The 22,386-nt window shown below is 35.8% G+C and overlaps 1 protein-coding gene across 7 annotated transcripts in view; it reads left to right on the top strand.

Annotated features, from left to right (window-relative positions):
• citb (citron rho-interacting serine/threonine kinase b) overlaps positions 1–22,386 on the top strand; it is a 62,605-nt gene that overhangs the window by 23,952 nt on the left and 16,267 nt on the right. For 4 of the 7 annotated variants that reach the window (XM_039687074.2, XM_039687073.2, XM_089119877.1 and 1 more), the window contains 14 exons: positions 1,018–1,127; positions 1,326–1,500; positions 2,176–2,373; positions 4,643–4,696; positions 10,466–10,663; positions 13,668–13,861; positions 15,121–15,256; positions 15,336–15,440; positions 16,283–16,423; positions 16,929–17,036; positions 17,342–17,540; positions 18,938–19,099; positions 20,610–20,633; positions 21,718–21,855. In XM_039687074.2, the coding sequence (XP_039543008.1) occupies positions 1,018–1,127; positions 1,326–1,500; positions 2,176–2,373; positions 4,643–4,696; positions 10,466–10,663; positions 13,668–13,861; positions 15,121–15,256; positions 15,336–15,440; positions 16,283–16,423; positions 16,929–17,036; positions 17,342–17,540; positions 18,938–19,099; positions 20,610–20,633; positions 21,718–21,855 (1,942 nt within the window). The remainder of the gene's footprint in view (positions 1–1,017; positions 1,128–1,325; positions 1,501–2,175; positions 2,374–4,642; positions 4,697–10,465; positions 10,664–13,667; positions 13,862–15,120; positions 15,257–15,335; positions 15,441–16,282; positions 16,424–16,928; positions 17,037–17,341; positions 17,541–18,937; positions 19,100–20,609; positions 20,634–21,717; positions 21,856–22,386) is intronic. The other 3 variants (XM_039687077.2, XM_039687075.2, XM_039687076.2) reach the window with 2 other exon arrangements.

The raw sequence follows: 22,386 nt of genomic DNA, 5'->3' as shown, positions 1-22,386 counted from the left end.
TAAATAATAAATTAAAACGTTTGCATGTAGCGATCACATATTTTTCTGTTAAACTTTGCTTTAAAAAGGTTAAGTGAAAAGTTGGTAATAAACTGAAAGACTCAGAGACTTATTCATCGAATTGGTCTCGTGCCAGTGTTATTTTAGCATCATTGAGATATTATAGTTTGAATTCGTTTCTATTTTTTAAAAGTTTTTGTTGTTTTATGTTTTTGTCATTTTTATTAGATCTATCTAATTATGTCTAAATAGTTTGTATTAATTTAATTTCATTAATTACTGTAAAAAAAAAAAAAAAAAAAAAACGGTAAACCACTGGAAGCTGTGGTTACCGTAACAATACGGTGTGTTACTGTTTTTGTGTTAGAGCATATAGCTGTTAAATTAAAGTTTTATACTGTAGCTGACAATACGGTAAGATGTTATTTTCAAAAACAGTAACACACCGTATTTTTACACTATGATGCTGTCAACCAAAACTGCCAGTAGTTTACTGTTTTTTTTACAAGATTTTTTTTTGGTTTTCTTTGGAATCTAGCTAAAATAAGTTTTTACTTTTATTTAAATTTAATTTGTTTTATTCCAAGTAACAGATTTTTTTTTTTTGGTTTTAGTTTTAGTTAACTATAATAACCTGCTTAGAACTACTAATACTCTAGAAATGCTGGTATTGTTAATAGTTTTTTACTTGACTAGTAATTTTGACAAGACTATACTATACCAGCATGCATGTTCTGATTTTGACAAATTCCTGGTTGATCCTGGAGCAACATTCCTATCTGAAAATGTTATCCTAACCATATCCCTAAACCTAACCCTATCCATAAGTTATCCCTAAAATCAGAGGGTTACACTGATATAGAAGCACCTAGCCCTGGTTGTAAGCCTAAACTTCAAATCTGATTGGTTGATTGGAAAGTTGATCCAGGAACATGTTGCACTTGGTGTAGTACAGTATACTTGTTAACCAAGGATGTACTCTAAATGATGTGTTGCAATTAACTTGTTTCATTGTAGACGATCAATGCCATGGAGTCAAAGATGACCAATCTGGAGCAGAGAATCGCCGAGCTGTCCGAGGCCAACAAACTGGCAGCCAACAGCAGCCTTTACACGCAGAAAAACATGTGAGTCCACATGCATGACCATGTACACTGGAGATGATTCATTAATATGGTTAAGATGTTAAATAATGGTGCAAATACCAGTAACTTGACTAGCGCAAACATTTAAAGGGCCCAAATGTAGTTAAGCCCAAAATCAGCCCAAGCCCAAATCTTCAGAACACAGTTATTTTTCCTAGAAGTTTTGTTTGTAATCTTTAGGAAAGCCCAAGAGGAGATGATCTCTGAACTCAGGCAGCAGAAGTTCTATCTGGAATCTCAGGCTGGAAAACTGGAGGCCCAGAATGCAAAGCTGGAGGAACATCTGGAGAAGCTGACTCAACAGGAACAGACTAACAAGAGCAGAGTGCTGGAGCTGGAGGCCAGACTCAGAGAGGTGAGAGACCATTTTATCACTCGGGGAGAATTCTGAACCGTATTTCAGCCCAATATCACAATAAAAATACATTTTATTTAATAATGCGATTTTCTTACACCCAAAGCGTTCAAAAAGTTCAATACAATACAATCAGGACTTGACATTAAAGGAGTAGTTAACTTTTAAAAAAAACGTTTTGCTGATAATTTACTCACCCCCATGTCATTTATTTTTATTTATTTATTTCAACAGGGACAATGTGCAAAAAACATGAATTAAAGATGATTTAGCTTAAGCTAGTTTCCATCTGCAGTCCCCGAGCAGGTGAATTACAATACAAAATATACAATATAAAATGTTATAATTAGTCACTCAAATACAACTATCAATTAATTCATTCATCCATTCTCTATTTCAACCATCAATAAAACCTCACTAAAAGTCATATTTACATACATAATTATCTATGCTGGCACAACTGGTGGTTCAATAGCACTTTCCTTATATTGCTAGAAAAATCCGTCATCCAAGATGTCCATGTCTTTCTTTCTTCAGTCGAAAAGAAATTAACATTCCAGGATTTTCTCCATATAATGGACTTCAATGGGAACCAAACTTACCTCAGGGAAATGTGCCCTGGACGTGTTTTCCGGAGGTTCACTCAGTAACTGGTCCTGCTCGGTTCCTCCACAGATGGGTCTGGAACACGAGGAGCAGAAGCTGGAGATCAAGCGGCAGGTGTCGGAGCTCACGCTGTCACTGCAGGAGAGAGAAGCTCAGATCAGCAGCCTGCAGACGGCCCGTCACGCGCTGGAGATCCAGCTCCATCAGGCCAAGACCGAGCTGGAGGAGACGACTGCAGAGGCCGAGGAGGAGATCACCGTCCTCAGGGTGAGGGCTCACATCCAGGAGTAACATCTCCTTCCTTCCTCATCATTTAACCCTTGTGCTGCATTAGATTTTTAACACCGTTGAGTGCATTAAGGACCAAAAATGGCCACATATTAAACATTGCCTAAAATATTATATATTATTATTATTTTCCACTTTTACCAAGTTAAATCTTTTAACCAGCATCAGTCCTCATCATAACTACCAAAAATGTATTCAATTTCAGGATTTTAACCCTTTAATTACCAGTTTTGTTTGCGAAACCATCGATTTGTATAAGAGGAAAAAACACAAAAATTCAATTATTTTCAATAAACTAAATGCAAAGAGAAAACTTTAGATTTGGATTATCACAGTCCCACTTTGCAAAAAATCCCACTTAGCGCGTTAGAGACCAAAAATGGCCACCTATTAAACATTGCCTATTGCCTAAAATAAGGTGCATTTCCACCCATAAGGAATAAATATGTAGTGACGTCATCTGGTGGAATACACTATATAATGCAAATATAAGGCTTTTGCTTCAAAATGAAAGGATGTTTGAGCAAAAATCATGTTTCATGTATTACTGACAGCCTCAGATTTAAACAACGTTTTAATGGGTTTCAATGGGCCATTTTTGGTCTTTATGGTGCTGAGTGTTACTATTTGATCTACACAGTGTGTGTTATACATATTTTGCAAAATGGGATCACATTTTTTACATGTATCCAAAAAGTCACAATTTTGCCAAATTTCATACCATTTGCATTAAAACAGCCAAAATGGTCAAAGAAATTAAACTGCAAAAGACCAAAAATGTCCCTAATGCAGCATAAGGGTTAAAGGAGTAGTTCACTTTTGAAAAAAACTTTTGCTGATAATTTACTCACCCCCATGTCATCCAAGATGTCCATGTCTTTCTTTCTTCAGTCGAAAAGAAATTAAGGTTTTTGATGAAAACATTCCAGGATTTTTCTCCATATAATGGACTTCAATGGGGTCCAAACGGTTCAAGGTCCAAAAGACAGTTTCAGTGCAAACTGTTCAAAGGGCTTTAAACGATTCCAGACGATGAATAAGGGTCTTATCAAGCGAAACGATCGCTCGTTTTATAAATAAATAACAAAGTTTAAGTTTTATAAGCTCAAACGCTTGCCTTGCTCTGTTCTGTAACGCACTCCTGTTCAAACTTGTTCATCAAAACGAACAAATCTTTTTCCGAGTCATTTGGTTCATTCGGCAAAAAACGAACGAATTGATTCGGAACAAGATTTGTTCATTTTGAGTTCAAACAGGAGAGCGTTACAGAACAGGAGGAAAAACACCTCAGTTTTATTCAGAGGCTCAAACTGAGAAAAAAAAATGTATTTTTGTGCAGATGCTGATATTTATATAAAGTTTTAAAAAGTAAGATGACATTTTGATGCTTGTAATGTAAATCACTGAGATTTTTTTTTGAAAACAACACAGCAGATTCTTACATAAAATGCATATAAATATCAGTCGTCTCTATATCTGTCAATGATAGGTCTTAGTAAGATGATATATAAATGCTTAGTTTTATGATCAATCTCTGTAGTTTTAAGGCATATAATGCAATAAATAATTGAGAGATTCAATTCCTCAAAATCCAGATCATCTTTGATACTCACGTTTGAAGTTGCTTCACTCCAATAAGTGTTCATCTTAAAATAAAGGTTATTCTTATGTTTTCTTTATATAAATCAGTGTAGACTTCACAGCAACAAGTGAACCACGAGCTGAAGGTGGACATTTTTACAATTTGACTAAAAGATTTTACTTGCACAAAAATCTTAAATTATTATTCAGACGACTGAAGGCATGTAGAAGATTTGATGATGTCTAATTTAGAGGCCATAGAAGTTTGTGAATCAAATATAGGGTTAAGTAACAGAAGTATTGACTGTAATTTAACCAAGTAGTTTGTAGCTTGACAAGCTAAAGTTTCAAACTCGCTTCAGTTGATATAATCTATAATATTTGATTCCATCACATTGCCGACTCCACTCATCTCCTTTAGTCTCATGGTAGTGAATAATCATGTGTTTCTGTACCATTGTGCTCCTCATCTTCACTGTGCTGTAAACATCTTCCCACGCTCCTCTGCGGTTTCATCCTCACCCAGTCGCTCTCATGCATGACATCACACCTGTCATGACACTCGAGATCATCTCGCAGCGCTCTGCTCGAACACACTTTACTGCAGAGTGTGCACTTCTCGCAAACACGCCAATTTTCACTCTCATTTTGTTTCTTTTTTTTTAAGGCCCATCGGGACGAAATCCAGCGGAAGTTTGATGCCCTGCGGGACAGCTGTGCGGTATGCAAATGAGCTTTTCTCTGTATTTGACTCATTAAATGTGACATCATCTGACCCGCATCAGTTTAACCTGTACAGACTGAATATGCGGGTGCTGTTTCGGTGTCCATAATCAGCATCTGGGGCCGTATGCACAAAGAATCTTTCCACGAGGAGTGCATTAAGAGTTTTCTCTTAAAAGTTATTCAGACCTACTCTTAGTAAGGAAAAATGACAGCTCCTAACCTAAGAGTGATGGTGCGTTCACGTAAATATGATATTTTCCACTTGTGAACTGGTATTTACCAGTGTGTTGCATTTCTAATGCTTTTGTTGTCGTAATGTGGTAAAAAGATGGAGATCCAGACCAAAAGTATTGAAAAAAAGCAATGAAGAATGACGGAATAAGGTGTAACTGTTTAGTTAAAAAATTCGGCAAACTATCTGTAAGATTTTTTAAATGTTTTTAAATGATTCCTCTTCTGCTTACGAAGGCATTTTTTTAAATCAGAAATTCAGTAAAAATAGTAATATTGTGAATTATTATTTAAAATAACTGCTTTCTATTTGGATACATATTGTAAATTGTAATTTATTCCGTTGATCAAAGCTGAATTTTCAGCATCATTACTCACGTGTTGATCACATGATCACGTGATCGTTCAGAAATCACTCTAATGATTAGAAAGCTCAAAAGAACAGCATTTATTTAAAATATAAATCTTTTGTAACATTTCTAAATGTTCTAACTGTCACTTTTAATCAATTTAACGCATCCTTGCCAATTAATGGTATTAATTCATTTAAAAAAATATATTATATAATGACATCAAGCTTTTGATATGCATCATTTAGTCAATTAATAAAAATAATCTCTCAACACAAATAATCTCTTAATTAAAACCGGTTAATAAAAAGCGGAATGTATTGTATGATATTTATAACTGTCTGATGTGTTAAAAATATTACCTATATTTATGAAAAATCATTTAAAATAGTTTTAGATGAAGGCATGTCACACTGTTGTTATCATGTCAAGCAACCCATATATCACGCTATTAAATGATTATTATTTTAATATATTTCCCCCCCCCCCCCAAAAAAAAAACCAAACAAACAACAAAACAAACAAATAATACAGAAACTAATAGCGTCCACCATTATCAAATGCATCTGTTTTCAGACATCCAGAAAGTTGTTGATCCCGCAGTCGTTGATGTTAGGAATCATTGGCCCTTGTGTGTGTTTGATTATTATCAAGCTCAGAGCATCTCTGCCCTACTTTCACTGTCCACCCACACTCAAGCTGTGTGAGCATCTCCAGCGCTCCAGCTCAACACATGCCATATTCTCTTCTGTGCTGAGGCTCGAGATTACATTACATTTCTCCTCCATCATACACCTTTGCAATTGTAACTGGAGCTCAGATGAACTTCTAAACTTGGAAATGAGAATTTCATTGGCTTATTCAAATGAAAACATATGGGCTTGTTTTTATGAGAAACTATTACTGTTGCTCATACTTTAAGGTAGTAGTTATACTCAAGGTTGAAGCTTTGCTGTCAGTGTCGGAGAGGAGAGCGGCGTCTTTCGTAAGCTCTTATAATCCCAGCCCCTAAGTGACTGCTTCTCTCCTCTAAACATGCTTTGATTTTTCTCAATTTTTGAGCTGTATTTTGTACAGTAAGTGTATAAAATAATATTGTATTCCTATGCACTTTTTTTGTTTATTAAAGGCAAATTAAATGCATGTGCATCACTGAAAAATGAAACACCTTACTTTTTTTTTTCTTTTTACCATAGATCCATTTTATGAATGGATATGCTCTTCTTAATTTTGTCAATTAATCTAAATATCTATATTGGTGAGATTTAGATATTCAAAACAGTTTTGAGGTTAAGTGATCTAATTTTGTGTCTCTGGAAAATAGTGAGCTGACATTATATTAGGTTGTTTATGTGTCTATTCAGTAATGCACAGAGTGGCATGTTATAACTACTGTTAACTAATGCTATAACTATATTTAATACTGAAATTTATGGGATTATTATTCAGTAAGTAAATTTCAGATGTCTTGGCTATTCATTAAAACTTATAGGCTGACGGGGAAATCCTTCAATAGAATTCTTAAATAGAATTCAGTTTAATGCCAAGGCAACATTTCTAATTTTCAACTAATATTTTTATCTTTCATTTCTTTTCATTAATTTAATTTTATTTAATTTATGGTTTTATTTATTATTTATTTCTAAATAATAGTTTTAGTGCTTCAATTTAAACCTATTTCAGTTTAATGCCAAGGCAATATTTCTAATTGTCAATGTCAACTAATATTTTTATTTTATTTTTCATTTCATTTAATTAATTTTATTTATTTTATATTATTTTATTTATTTATAGTTTTATTTATTATTTATTTCTAAATAAGAGTTTTAGTGCTTCAATTTAAACTTATTTCAGTTTAATGCCAAGGCAACATTTCTAATTGTCAACTAATATTTTTATTTTATTTTTCATTTCATTTAATTCATTTTATTTATTTTATATATATATATTTTTATAGTTTTATTTATTATTTATTTCTAAATAATAGTTTTAGTGCTTCAATTTAAACTTATTTCAGTTTAATGCCAAGGCAACATTTCTAATTTTCAACTAATATTTTTATTTTTTATTTCATTAATTTTATTTTATTTATAGTTTTATTTTATTTATTTTAAAGTTTTATTTATTATTTATTTCTAGATAATAGTTTTAGTGCTTCAATTTAAACGTATTTCAGTTTAATGGCAAGGCAACATTTCTAATTGTCAACTAATATTTTTATTTTATTTTTCATTTCATTTAATTCATTTTATTTATTTTATATTATTTTATTTTGTTATAGTTTTATTTATTATTTATTTCTAAATAATAGTTTTAGTGCTTCAATTTAAACTTATTTCAGTTTAATGCCAAGGCAACATTTCTAATTTTCAACTAATATTTTTATTTTTCATTTCATTCATTTTATTTTATTTATAGTTTTAATTATTTATAGTTTTATTTATTATTTATTTCTAGATAATAGTTTTAGTGCTTCAATTTAAACTTATTTTAGTTTAATGCCAAGGCAACATTTCTAGTTTTCAACTAACATTTTTATTTTTATTTAAATGATAAAACTGGTTTTAATCTTATCCTATTATTACTTTTCTAATCTGTCAGATTTCCACTTGACCAATATTATAAAACACCTATGAACCATCCAAGAAACCACAGAAACGGCATCATGTGGACAGCCACTCAGAAGAAGACAGACAGATGCATTTTTGGATTTAGTAGGTAAACCTAAACACAGGCTAAAAATACACTAGAGTAGGATAAAAAGTGTGTTTTTGTTCACTAGTTAAAGTGGGTCAGTGTGTGTGTGAGCATGGCGCTGTGCCTTTAACAGTATTGACAATAATAATGAGCGCAGAAACCTCCTCCGCACCAGAGGAGTGTTTGGCACCGCTGCTCTCCTTGACCGGCTCTGCAATCTCATGCATCTCTTCTGTTGTTCTGAAGCATTGGAAATGTGTGAAGTGAAACCAGAAAACACTTCTAAAAATGGTTTTAGTCGAAGCAGGGTTTCTGATAAAGTTCAGAAGTTGATGTTAAAGTCTTTAAGAACGTTTCTGACGGGATTAAATACACGCCTGTGACACTGCAGGGGTTTTTAGACATTAGGAAGAAACATGGGGAATGGCATCAGGATATGATCACGCTGGTCTCTAGTGGGAAACAGTTTGTTAGCACACATACCTCTGACATTTTTAGCAAGATGGACCACTTTGCAGCTTATCTTGTGTAAATACCATGCTGTAGGAAAACTACATCGTACATGGCCATCATTCTGTAAGAAGTTTGTATGATTTTTTTTTATTGTCATTGAAATAAGTCATGCAGGGCTGTAAAATCATAATATTGTGAAATATTATTAGAATTTAAAATAGCTTTTTTCCATTTGAATATATTATAAAATGTAATTTATTCCTGTGATGAAAGCTGTATTTTCAGCATCATTACTCCAGTCTTCAGTGTCACATGATCCTTCAGAAATCACTTTAATATGATGAATTGCTGCACAGTTCTCATTAGTATCAGTGTTGAAAACAGTTGTGCTTCTTCAAATTCTGTGTAAACTGTGATACAATTTTTTTTCAGGATTGTTCGACGAATAGAAAGTTCAAAAGCCACACTACTGTTCAAGAGAAAGACATTTTTCTACAAAGAAACTAATAATTTAATGAAAGAATCCTCCAAAAGGACAGCATTTATTTGGAAAAGAAGCTTTTGGAACATTATAAATGTCTTTACTGTCACTTATGATCAATTTGATGCAGTCTTTCTGAATAAAATTAGTAGTTTCTTTGTGGAAAAATGTCTTACTTTTGAACCAGTAGTGTGTGTGTCATACACACTTATCTAAAGGATTATTAGGAACACCTGTTCAATTTCTCATTAATGCAGTTGCTTCAATGCATTTAGGGGTGTGGTCCTGGTCAAGACAATCTCCTAAACTCCAAACTGAATGTCAGGAAAAAGAGGCGACAATTTGCATGAGCTCACCAAAATTGGACAGTTGAAGATTGGAAAAATGTTGCCTGGTCTGATGAGTCTCGATTTCTGATGAGACATTCAGATTTTGGCGTAAACAGAATGAGAACATGGATCATCATGCCTTGTTTCCACTGTGCAGGCTGGTGGTGGTGGTGTAATGGTTTTCTTGGCACACTTTAGGCCCCTTAGTGCCAGTTGGGCATCGTTTCAATGCCACGGCCTACCTGAGCATTGTTTCTGCCCATGTCCATCCCTTTAAGGCCACCATGTCCCCATCCTCTGATGGCTACTTCCAGCAGGATAATGCACCATGTCACAAAGCTCCAATCATTTCAAATTGGTTTCTTGAACATGTCAATGAGTTGACTGTACTAAAATGGCCCCCACAGTCACCAGATCTCAAACCAATAGAGCATCTTTGGGATGTGGTGGAACAGGAGATGATCCCACAAATCTCCATCAACTGCAAGATGCTATCCTATCAATATGGGCCAACATTTCTAAAGAACGCTTTCAGCAGCACCTTGTTGAATCAATGCCACGTAGAATTAAAGGATTAGTTCACTTTTGAAAAAACTTTTGCTGATAATTTACTCACCCCCATGTCATCCAAGATGTCCATGTCTTTCTTTCCTCAGTCGAAAAGAAATTTAGGTTTTTGATGAAAACATTCCAGGATTTTTCTCCATATAATGGACTTCAATGGGAACCGGATGGTGACCTTTTGAACGTATTTACGTATTACGTGACGTTACAAACGCGCCTCACAGAATAGAGCAAGGCTAGCATTTGTCCTTAGAAAAGTTACATTTTTGGAATAAGCTTTGAAATAACCGATCGTTTCGCATGATAAGACCCTTATTCATCGTCTGATATCGTTTAAAGACATTTGAAGCTGCATCTGAAACAGTTATTAACTGTCTTTTAGACCTTGGACTGTCCGGTTCCCATTGAAGTCCATTATATGGAGAAAAATCCTGGAATGTTTTCATCAAAAACCTACATTTCTTTTCGACTGAGGAAAGAAAGACATTGACATCTTGGATGACATGGGGGTGAGTAAATTATCAGCAAAAGTTTTTTCAAAAGTGAACTACTCCTTTAAGGCGAAAGCGGGTCAAGCACAGTATTAGTGTGATGGTCCTAATAATCCTTTAGGTGAGTGTATATAACATATAAATGTTCCATCACTGTTTTTTTTTCAGGTGATCACGGACCTGGAGGAGCAGTTGACGCAGCTCACGCAGGAAAACGCAGACCTCAACCGACAGAACTTCTACCTGTCCAAACAGCTGGACGAGGCGACGGACGAGAACGAGGAGAGACTGCAGCTCAAGCAGGACCTGGAGCGCCTGCGCCGCGAGGTGGCCGACCGAGAGATGCACCTCAACAACCAGAAACAGGTGGAGTGAACACACACACACACACGTGCGGTCGCGGCTGGAGAGAGAGCCCACCGCAGCGTTTAAACTGATGATGCTCAATCTAAAGAGGATGGTTAGCTGTCATTAGCATCTCAAAAGTGACATAAAGGGGCGTAATGTAAGAATCAAAATGCAGGTAGTCCTGTCAATCATCTTTACGAGCGTACTATAGTGGGGTGGATTTTGGAGCTTTAATTTCGGCTTTAATTTGGAGCTCAAACCAAACGGTAAAGGTCCGCTGTCATGGGTTTTTTGTATTATTTTATAATGTTTCCTGGGTTGCCCTTATAATGTTAGTACAGTATGTTTCTTAGATCAAAAATAGTAAATAAAATTCTAGACACGAGGGGACCAAATACAGTCTAGGGGAACTCATATTAATGTTAAAATTTCATGTCAGGGGACCTTTAAAGGGCTAAAAGTTCATTGTTCATATGGCAACTCTATTATTAAAGCTTTTATTTTATTTATTCTTTAATAATAATTTTTTTTTATTAGTTCAGCAAGCCAATTTTTTTAATCACTGAATTGGCATCGACATGTATTGAAGCTTGTTTCCGTGACAGAATAAAAAAATTAAAAAGGGACTTTTTAAAAAAAAAAAAAAGGGAAAAACTAAATCTCAGAGTTTAAATCTTGCAATTTTGACTTTTTATCTCGCAATTCTGATGATGTAAACTCGAAATTGTGAGGTGAAAAGTCGCAATTATCTTTTAAAATTAAATTTTGTATATCTTTTTCTTTTTGTCTGTGGCGAAAACAAGCTTCCATAGCCATATATTACACTACTGTTGAAAAAAGTTTGGGGTCAGTGAGATAAAAAAAGAAAGTTTTTACTGTATTTTTGATCAAATAAATGCAGCCTCAGTGAGAAAAACAAAGAGAGACTTCTCTCAAAAAGATTAAAAAATCTTACCCATCCCAAATTTAGGAAGGTAGTTAGTATGTGATCATAAACAAAAAGTTGTGCTGTTTATTTGCAGTGCTCTTTTTCCTGGCAAATAAAGGTCATTAAAGTTTGTGCTATACGTATATGATCGTTTTTCATTCTTGAAAAGTGATGACACAACAAATAAACAGCAAATCACAGCTTTCCTCAGAGCTAAAACAAAGCTGTTTAATAGACTGGAAATGATGCTCGTAGGTTCTATTGTATTGTGTGATGATGGCGCAGGGGGATGAGTGGTGTGTGTGTGTGCGGTGATGTATGCGCGTGGGACGCGTGTGTAGGTGTGCAGTCCTCGCTGTTGTATAACAGGAGCGGATGGTAATCATAGATGCTGGTAGGAGGCAGAGATGTGTCATATTCACTCGCTGCTCTCCTCTGCCCTGCCAGCGTTGGACTTCACAGGGGCAACAAAAGCACCCATGCTATATTTGGAGACTCTCTCTTTCTCTTTCGGCCCTGTGTCTTTTGTGAAACGTGGTAATTTTCAGTCCTGCCACTGAGATGCACTTTCAAGCACATCTGCCGGATGCGAGACACCCTCGAGGGCCGGATCTCCGAAAATCAATTCCCATTGGCAGCGACTCTGAATCCGGATCTGCTAATGAAAGTCAAAAAGGACAAATCTGCTGCTTCCTTTCCATATCTATCAACTTAATTTCAGAGTCATATCCTGCAGTTCCTCAGATCCTGTCTTTAGGTTTGCAGCAGATGTATTGAAAAAGTTATGGCTGATCTGTTTCATTTGATCAAGGGTCTAGGTGTACACTCTAAACAATGCTGGGTTTTTCAACCCAAATTTTGGTCAAATATGGACAAACCCAAATGTTGGGTTAAAATGCATTTATAACAGTTGAAAGTGAAAGTTGAAGTTGGGGTGAAATTTGAAATTACATTTTTAACCCAACATTTGGGTTGGTCCATAATTTACCAACAACCCAGCATTGTTTAGAGAGTAATATCTTGTCATTTTAATATGGTAATTTCCAGGTTTGGAAAAGTCTTGGAAACTTCTATAATGAAAATGTATTTAAATTCTAAAAATATGAATACGATTTATTTAAATAAAACGTATTTAACTTATAAAATGTTATATACTTATAAAAGACTCATCTACTAATACATTTTTATGTTTACATGTGCACTAATAATGTCATTTTATTATTTTTACAATAATCAGTGGAAGGACATAATTGCAGGAAGATGTTTACAGGACATTCACTCCCGTTTACATGCCATTTTTATTATTCTGATTTTTTTAATTTTACAGAGGAATGATACACGATACAAATACAAAATCATGATGAAAAAAAAAAATCCAGTAATTATGAACAACTACAAAAGCAATATTAAACGATTGCTGTTTGAGTAACATTATAAGTGTCAAAGAAACCTGGAAATATTTGGTAACTTTAAAATTGTACTTTCCAGGCCTGAAAAAGGCCTTTATTTTATAATTAATAAAAATTAATAAATTAATTAATAAATTAATTAATAAAATCTTTAGAAAATCATGGAAAACTTCTATAATGAAAATTAAATGCAAGGAAAATTAAAGAAAAATGTATTTCATTTAAATTAAATAAATGAACAACTGGAAAAGACATGGAAAATTATATGATTACTGTGTGTGTGTGTGAGAGAGAGAGAGAGAGAGAGAGAGAGAGAGAGAGAGAGAGAGAGAGAGAGAGAGAGAGAGAGAGAGAGAGAGAGAGAGAGAGAGAGTGAGTGTGTGGCCTGGTAAACCCTACATTATGGGAACAAAATGTCCCCTCAGAGATGGCAATATCCAGAATAAATCCTTGACTTTTTGGGGACATTTTTGGTCCCCATGAGAAAAAACTGCGTATAATAAATCAAACGAGTGATGTTTTTTGAAAATGTCAAAAACGCTGAAAGTTTTCTGTTAGGGGTCGGGTTAGTGTAAGGGGAGATAATATACAGTTTGTACAGTATAAAAATCATTGTGTCTATGGAAAGTCCCCACAAAATATTGACCCAACGTGTGTGTGTGTGTGTGTGTGTGTGTGTGTGTAGAACATCGAGACACTGAAGACGACATGTACAATGCTGGAGGAGCAGGTGCTGGAGTTGGAGACACTAAACGATGAGCTCCTGGAGAAGGAGAGACAGTGGGAGAACTGGAGATCTGCCCTGGACGAGGAGAAGAACCAGGCCGAGCGCAGAACCAGAGACATACAGAGACAGCTGGACAACGAGAAGCAGAACAGGTACAGAAACACACACACACGTTTGGACACATGTCAGAGCCGTGAAAGCTCAAAAGAGTCTCTCTGTAGTTTAGAATTTTCTTTAATTTTATGATAATATATTATTGATGCATAATAAATCAAGTTAATTAGCATAAAATAAATATAAAATATATACTTGCGTATTTTTTATTATATATAAATAGTTATTACAGGTGAAACTCGAAAAAAGTGCATTTCCATTTATTAAAAGTCCATTTATTTCAGTAATTCAACTTAAAAAGTGAAACTAATATATTATAGACATGCAAAGTGAGATATTTCAAGCCTTAACTTGTTATAATTTTGATGATTATACAGCTTATGAAAACCCCAAATTTAAAAGTAGAATATTGTGAAAAGGTTTTCATAAGCTGTAAGCCATAATCAAGGCTTGACATATCTCACTTTGCATGTAATGAGTCTATATAATATATTAGTTTCACCTTTTAAGTTGAATTACTGAAATAAATTTATTAAAATGTGTTTTTAGAAATTAAAAACTTAGATTTTTTGAGTTTCACCGCTATTATATTATTATATAAAATCTGTTACTTTTTTTTACTTAACAATTATTTTATTATTTTTAATACAATGAAAACAGCAAACTAAGATTTAATAAATTGTTACATTTGAATAATACCCAAATAATGTTAAGATAAGATAGTTATAATTATGACATTTTTATCATGTATAATCATCAAAATTATTACAAGCAAAGGCTTGAAATATCTCACTTTGCATGTAATGAGTCTATATAATCTATTAGTTTCACCTTTTATGCTCAATTACTGAAATAAATGAACTTTTGCAGTTTTTTTGAGTTTCACCTGTTTAATTATTGTCAGCTTAAACTAAAATAATGACATTTTTATCATTTGTTAATGCAAAAATAAATAAATAAATAAATACATTAAATAGATGCATTAAATGCTATACATGTTTATAAAATGTTTATAAACTATTTAGTTTTATGTTTCCGTTGCAGATTGCTATTAGACGCATAAATCCTTTGAGATGTAATGGAAATGTCATTTGTTGGTTCAGAAAATGACTCAGAAAAATATTTATGTAACTGTTGGGCATAATCAGTGTAAAAATAGTTTATTTTCTAAACGTCCACAGGGCCAGAAGCACTCATGGTTATATAAGAGTTACATAATATACGTTAAGTATAGATAGAAACACTGCGGTAAGAGATCAACACGTCACTGTCTGCTAACTTCTCTCTCGTTCTCTAGACTCCGCGCAGAGCAGCGCAACTCTGAGTCTCGTCAGACAGTCGAACTGGCAGTGAAAGAACACAAAGCGGAAATCCTGGTCCTGCAACAGGCCCTGAAAGACCAGAAACTCAAAGCTGAAGGTCTTTCTGACACCGTAAGTGTGCGTCACTCACTGTGGATAAAAGCATCTGCTGAATGACTACATGCATTCATACTTACTCTGTGTTCATCAGCTGGGCGATCTGGAGAAGAAACACGCCATGCTGGAGATGAACGCGCGCAGCCTGCAGCAGAAGCTGGAGAGCGAACGAGAACTCAAACAGAGGCTCATGGACGAGGTGCTTCACTTTACTAGCACGCAAAACACGTATTTACCTAATAAATACAGTCATTATTATTATAATTATTATTAGCAATATTGCCATTGTCAATGCTGTATTAGAATTAAGTGTCATTGTCATCACTAATGCAATAACTTCCCCCTTATCTCTTCATGGGTTTTTAATGCACCACAACATAGAATAGGGGAAAAAAAAAAAAGGAAGGAATAAGTATATATGGAAACACCTCACATGTGGTTTCAATGGGACAGCATCTCTGTCCCAATTTGAGACAATCTCGCACTGTACTCCCTATTTCAATGCACCTTAGACATTGCACATAACACACACAAAAAAAAAATAGAAGGAAAAGATAGGGACTGATGAGATGTGGGGGAAGGTTATCTTATATTATATTATATTATCTTATATTATATACCATGATATATTATATTATCTTATTATATCATATTTTATTTTATACAGGATTGACAATGGCAATTGTTACATAGGAGGAAGGATGGAAATAAAAATCTACCAACACAATATGGGCAGTATGATGGTAGTGGGGAGTGGTAATAAATAATAAATGGTTACTTTGTTTACACATACCCACACTCACATTCACACTTAGATCAAACACTTAAATCACTCTCGTCACTGCTGGAATTATGGATTTACAAGATTGCTCACTACTGCACTATGTTGGTTTGTTTGTATGTATGTCTGACTGTTAAATAAAAATAAAAAAATAAAAAAATAAAAAATAAATACAGTCATTTGAGTTGAAATGATCAAGCCGTGTAATCGTGCATCCATAGCATAGCCTGTGTGTGTCATGCTGTGACTTTTCTTCTCAGCAAGCCAAACTGCAGCAGCAGCTGGACATGCAGAAGAGCCACATCTTCAGACTAACTCAAGGACTTCAGGACGCGCTGGACCAGACCGACCTTCTGAAGACTGAGCGAACAGACCTGGAGTACCAGCTGGAAAACATACAGGTGCGCACACACACACACACACATGTGCTCTTTATGGGCATTCATGGTTCCATGGAGAACTTTTCATACACATGGAAACTTTTCATTCCACACAAAGTTCTTTATAGTGGAAAAAGGTTCTTTAGGGTAAACACAAACTTTTATTTTGGATGCGATTAATCGCGATTAATCGTTTGACAGCCCTACTTTTTAACCACAATTGTTTGTCTTGTGCTGGTCTGTGGCGCGCCAGGCATTATGTAATCACGATGGAAAGGTCACGCTGGACGTAGGCGAAAGTATCGCCTATGGTGTCTGAAACCATAGTGCTTTGAGTGCACTCATTCAAACCGCAACACAACTGACGTACACTCAACGGCTGTCACTCGTTTTAATTCACTCCTTCATGTGAACAGTATTAGTGGACTAACGTAGGGATTGAGGGGGTGATTTCGGATTCAGCCCACGTGTTTCACTCCAAACATTTCCAACGGTGTTTTCTAAGGGTATTCTGGCTCCCCTGCAGGCGGCGTATTCTCACGAGAAGGTCAAGATGGAGGGGACCATCACCCAGCAGAGCAAGCTCATAGACTTCCTGCAGGCCAAGGTAGAGCACCCCTCTAAGAAGAAAAAGGTCAGAGTCATCCGCTGTAAATTCACTTCATTAACTAATCTGACTAACTGCTTGCTGAGCTGCGCATTAGGTGTCCCTGGAGCTACATATGCCAATAACCGCATACTAACCGTGCAATGCGTCGGCCTATCTCATATGTATATATACATTTATCCATATATCCAGCCGCCCTGAATATGTGAGCTGTAGAAAGGGACACCTAATTTGACTGGATATCTAGGGATGGAATAGCAGGATAGAGTCTCCTGTAGCTGGGCACCGGAGTGAGCCTGAGCGATTCACTTCGTCTCGTGTTTTGGGTGCAGGGGCTTTTTGGTGGCCGGCGTCGAGAGGATCTGTTGGCGGCTCTCGCGGCTCAGGGTCAAACGCAGGCGTCCGCCGTGCCCTCCGGGACCCCTGTTCCCCTGCAGTACAGCGACCTGAAGACCGCGCTGGAGAAAGAGCGTGCCCGCAGCTCAGAGCTTGAAGAAGTGCTGCAGAAAACACGCCTGGAGCTCAGAGAGGGTGCGACGCCGTCGTTACACACATCTTCTACACACATTTATATTAGTTCAAAAGTCTCTGCTTAAATTATGAGAGAATAATAAAACAGACTATAATTACAATTATTGCAATAAACACTACTGTTCAAAAGACTGGGTCTGCATTAAATTTATCAAAAGTGAGAGTTTTGACATATAATGTATATTATATTACATAGATTACTATTTCAAATATATACTGTTCTTGATGAACTTTTTTGTTCATCAAAGTGTCCATAAAGGAGAATTTCACTTTTTTAAAAAAAACTTTTGCTGATAATTTACTCACCCCCATGTCATCCAAGATGTCCATGTCTTTCTTTCTTCAGTCGAAAAGAAATTAAGGATTTTGATGAAAACATTCCAGGATTTTGCTCTATATAATGGACTTCAATGGGGTCCAAACGGTTTAAGGTCCAAAAGACCGTTTCAGTGCAAACTGCAAACTGTTCAAAGAGATTTAAACGATTCCAGACAATGAATAAGGGTCTTATCAAGCGAAACGATCGCTTATTTAATAAATAAATAACAAAGTTTAAGTTTTATAAGCTCAAATGCTCGCATTGCTCTGTTCTGTGATGCGTGTTCGTGACTCTCCTGTTCGAACTCGTTCATCAAAATGAACAAATCTTTTTCCGAGTCATTTGGTTCATTCAACGAGTTGACTCTGGAAAAGATTCGCTCGTTTTGATGAACGAGTTCGAACAGGAGAGTTACGAACGCGCATCACTGAACAGAGCAAGGCGAGCATTTGTGCTTATAAAACTTAAACTTTTTTTTTAAATGAGCGATCATTTCGCTTAATAAGACCCTTATTCATTGTCTGGTGTCTTTTAAAGCCCATTGAACAGATTTTGGACCCCGTTTGGTCCCCATTGAAGTCCATTATATGGAGAAAAATCCTGGAATGTTTTCATCAAAAACCGTAATTTCTTTTCGATTGAAGAAAAAGAAATGGACATCTTGGGTGAGCAAATTATCAGCAAAAGTGTTTTTAAAAGTGAACTACTCCTTTAAAAATGATCATAATTTCTACCAGAACTGTTTTCACCACTGATAATAATCATAAATGTTTCTTGAGGAGCAAATCCTCATATTAGAGTGATTTCTGAAGGATCATGTGACACTGAAGACTAGAGTAATGATGCTGCAAATCACAGGAAGAGATACATTTTTAAATATATTCAAATCGCGAACAGTTACTTTACATTTGAATAATGTTTTACAATATTACCATGTACTGTATTTCTGATCAAATAAATGCATGGTGAGCAGAAGACACTTTTGAACAATTTAATGAAACTTTAAGCAAACGTGCCGCAAATTGAGTGCAATGCTCACAAACATGACGTTTATCTCTGTGGTCTGTTCCCTCATCAGTTCAGTTTAATAAAGCTATGGAGCACAGCGGTCCTCCAGCTACCCCGGGTCTGGCTCGCCAGCAGCTCATGATGTCCACCAAATCCAACAAGTCCCCTGAGCACCAGCCCAGCCTGATGTCGTCCAGCTCCGGCCGCAGGAAAGATGCTGCCAATCCTGAAGGTTAGAGCGGAGACATTGAACATTCACAGCCTTTTTAATATTCACAACTTACGCAAAACAACAGCTGTGTTCTCTTGGTCCTTCTTGCCATTTCATCTCATGCCAAGAATACAGGGAAATTAAAGTGCCCCTATTATGCTATTTTAGAAGCTCCTCATTTTGTTTTAAAGGTCTCTAAGCATCCAAGGTCAAAACAAACTTTACATTGCAGCTTCAGCTCTTTTTTCAAAGTGTCTGAAACGGTTCGATCAAGGACTCAGTCTCTAAACCCCTCCTTTCTGAGAGCTGCTCTGCTTTGATTGGTCAGACAGCCCAGTCTGTTGTGATTGGGGATATTCAAATTAATCAACCAATCAGTAATACCCTTCCAATCAGTAATTTCCACTTTCTGCTTTGATGCAATCTATATTGTGAAAAGCGCTATATAAATAGACTTGACTCATTGGTCGAACACTTACAGTGCATGTCTGAAAACAAGCGCTCATTATCATATCTGAATTTCAGATCTTGATATACAGTGATTCGAAGAGTAACGATGGCATGGGTTTTACCGTATCAGTCTCATCAAAGTGGATTTGCTTTAGCGTCTTCTCGACATGAACAACAAGAACCAAACCCTTCCAGTCTCAGATACAACTACAGGGTTTGAGGGCGGAGCAAAACAGACATTATTTGCCAGCAGCCAATGAAAAGTCTAAGCTGGCATTATGCAAATTTGTTACAAACTATGTAGGTTTGTGAGACTGGAGTTACTGACGCCTCGTTTCAGCAGTTCAGAATCGTTTCTTTTAGGGCTGTCAAACGCGGTATTAACGGCGTTAACGCAAACCTATTTTAACGGCGAATTTTTTTTTTATCGCGCAATATATGGCAACGTTGTTTTCAATAAAAAAACATTTGCACAAAGCAAGCCGATCCACTTTTCTGAGCATTAAGTTTAAGAGAGACATTTAGGACAGATTAAAATGTGTGATTAATCGCGATTTAACTTTGACATTAATGTGATTAATCGCGATTAAATGTTTTACATATTCTATTTTATTATTTATGACAAATAAATATTTTATTTTATAAAATATTTTATTAGTTTGACAGCACTAATTTCTTTCTTTTAGGAGACAATAACATCTCTGTTACGTATGTATAGGGAACGGAGACGTTACGTCGAATGACGACGAAATGGAGGCTAATGACCCCCTTTTCGCCGTCTTTCGACGTAACTCGAAGTGACTACGAAAGGGAACTCCATTGATCTGCGGTTTGATCTCTGAAACTTTGCAGACCTTTTACGTTCACAAACAACTTTATTACACACATCATGAAAGGGAATATCCCTACGCAAAAAACATAATAGGTGCACTTTAAATCAGAAGCTTGTAGGAAAATGCTGATTTGATGCTTATTACTGTTTGAATATGAGATGAGAGGACTCCAGACCGTACGTATTTACAGTCGATGTTTTCGCTCATGTCTGTCCACACTCACTGTCCTCTTTGTTGTCGTTCCACAGAAATAAGGAGAGTCACTTCTGAAAGTAAGTTATTTCTTAGGCGACCCACTCTCAAGAAACCGTGCCATTTACGTGCTTGAAATACACACGTTTTCCGACGATTTCATTGTTTATGTTTTTGTTTCAAAAAGTTATTGCTAAGCTTTCAAGATGAGGCTGATAAACGTAAAAACATCATGAAGTACAAAAACTTTGTGGCCAGGAAGACTTTATTTTCATCGTAGTTAAATCATTAAATTGGGAAATGTCTAAGTGAGGGAAACTGCATTTTAGAAAACACATATATGTATACATACAAATTGTCTACACTCCAAACAATGCTGGGTTGTTATAACGCAAAATTGGGTAAAATATGGACTTTGGTTAAAAATGTCATTTAAAATTTTAACCCAACTTCAACTTTCACTTAATTTCAACTGTAAATTTAATGACATTTTAACCCAACATGTGGGTTTGTCCTTATTTGACCCAAATTTTGGTTGAAATAACCCAGCATTTTTTAGAGTGTAATATTCAGATAACTTTTTTTTTTTTTTTCACACACACAAAAAAATAAACTCCAAATGGAGTATAATGTGATCGTGTTCAGTCGTAAGGACACTAATGGCACTGTTTCCTGAGAATGAACCAGGCGTCTCTCCGTTATCTATTCTTTCTTGGTATGATCTTTTTATTCCTGCAGAGATAAGCTCTCTGGCCAAATCCAAACATGCCTTTTATGGGCGTCCTACACTTCATTTTTTCAATGAACACGTTTTGTGTCGGCTCATCATGGTTCGACTTCCACTCAGGACATCATGGACTGATTCTGGATATCCAAAGCTCCTGCACACAGATCAATCAGGACACTGAGCTTATCTCGTAGTACATACACTCGTATTTATGGCCATACTCTTGCTGTATGCCATGCAGAATGCGAGAACTCCCGAAATCCTTGCATGTTTGTCCTCAAGCTACCAATAACAGCTTGGACAGTACAGTGATTTCTTCAGCCTCTGATGGAGACATGTTCTCAGGAGAAGACATTTTCGGCTTGCTTTGGCCTGTTTGCATAAGTTATATAGACAGGTATAAGAGCATTTTTATGAGTGTGTGTTTGATCCTCTAGAGTACACCAGACGTGTGAAGGACAGGGTCCATCACAACACTCCTCACCGCTTCACGCAGGGGCTCAACATGAGGGCGGCCCGCTGCACCGTGTGTCTGGACACAGTCCATTTTGGACGGCAGGCCGCGACCTGCATTGGTACGGATCATACTGAAACCTAAATAAACATACACCATCACTATACTTACAAGTACACACTTTACATACAAGTAGGGACGTGCTGATGCCACTTTTTAATAAGAATTAGATACATTCATTTTTAGTACTTGCTGATACAAATACCTGTATTTTCATTGAATTGCATTGCCCAAGTTTTTTTCCTAATCAAAAATCATTTCATTTATTTAAACGGGGACAATACACAAGTTATCATTAACCTTGTACAAACACAAGGAGAGATGCATTGTGCCAGGTTGTAGCACAAGTGCTATCACTGAATCAATGAAATACCTGAATCGGGTATTTAACCAACCTAATGCATTCATTTAAATCAACAAAACTAATTTGCATTTGTTAAATCTGGGAGAAATAGTTCTGTAAGGCAATAATTGAAGGTTACCAGAATATGAATATTAGTTGGCTTATTTGTTTAGGAAATATATCTTTGTATATTGTACATTGTTGGTTGACCCAATCAGGTTAAAATTGAGCTTAACATAATAAATCTAG

Source organism: Pimephales promelas, chromosome 14 (genome assembly GCF_988280905.1).
Source record: "Pimephales promelas chromosome 14, fPimPro1.hap1.1, whole genome shotgun sequence".
Lineage (NCBI taxonomy): Eukaryota > Metazoa > Chordata > Actinopteri > Cypriniformes > Leuciscidae > Pimephales > Pimephales promelas.
Note: the sequence above shows the minus strand (reverse complement) of the source record. Positions and strands in the feature narration are given on the sequence as shown.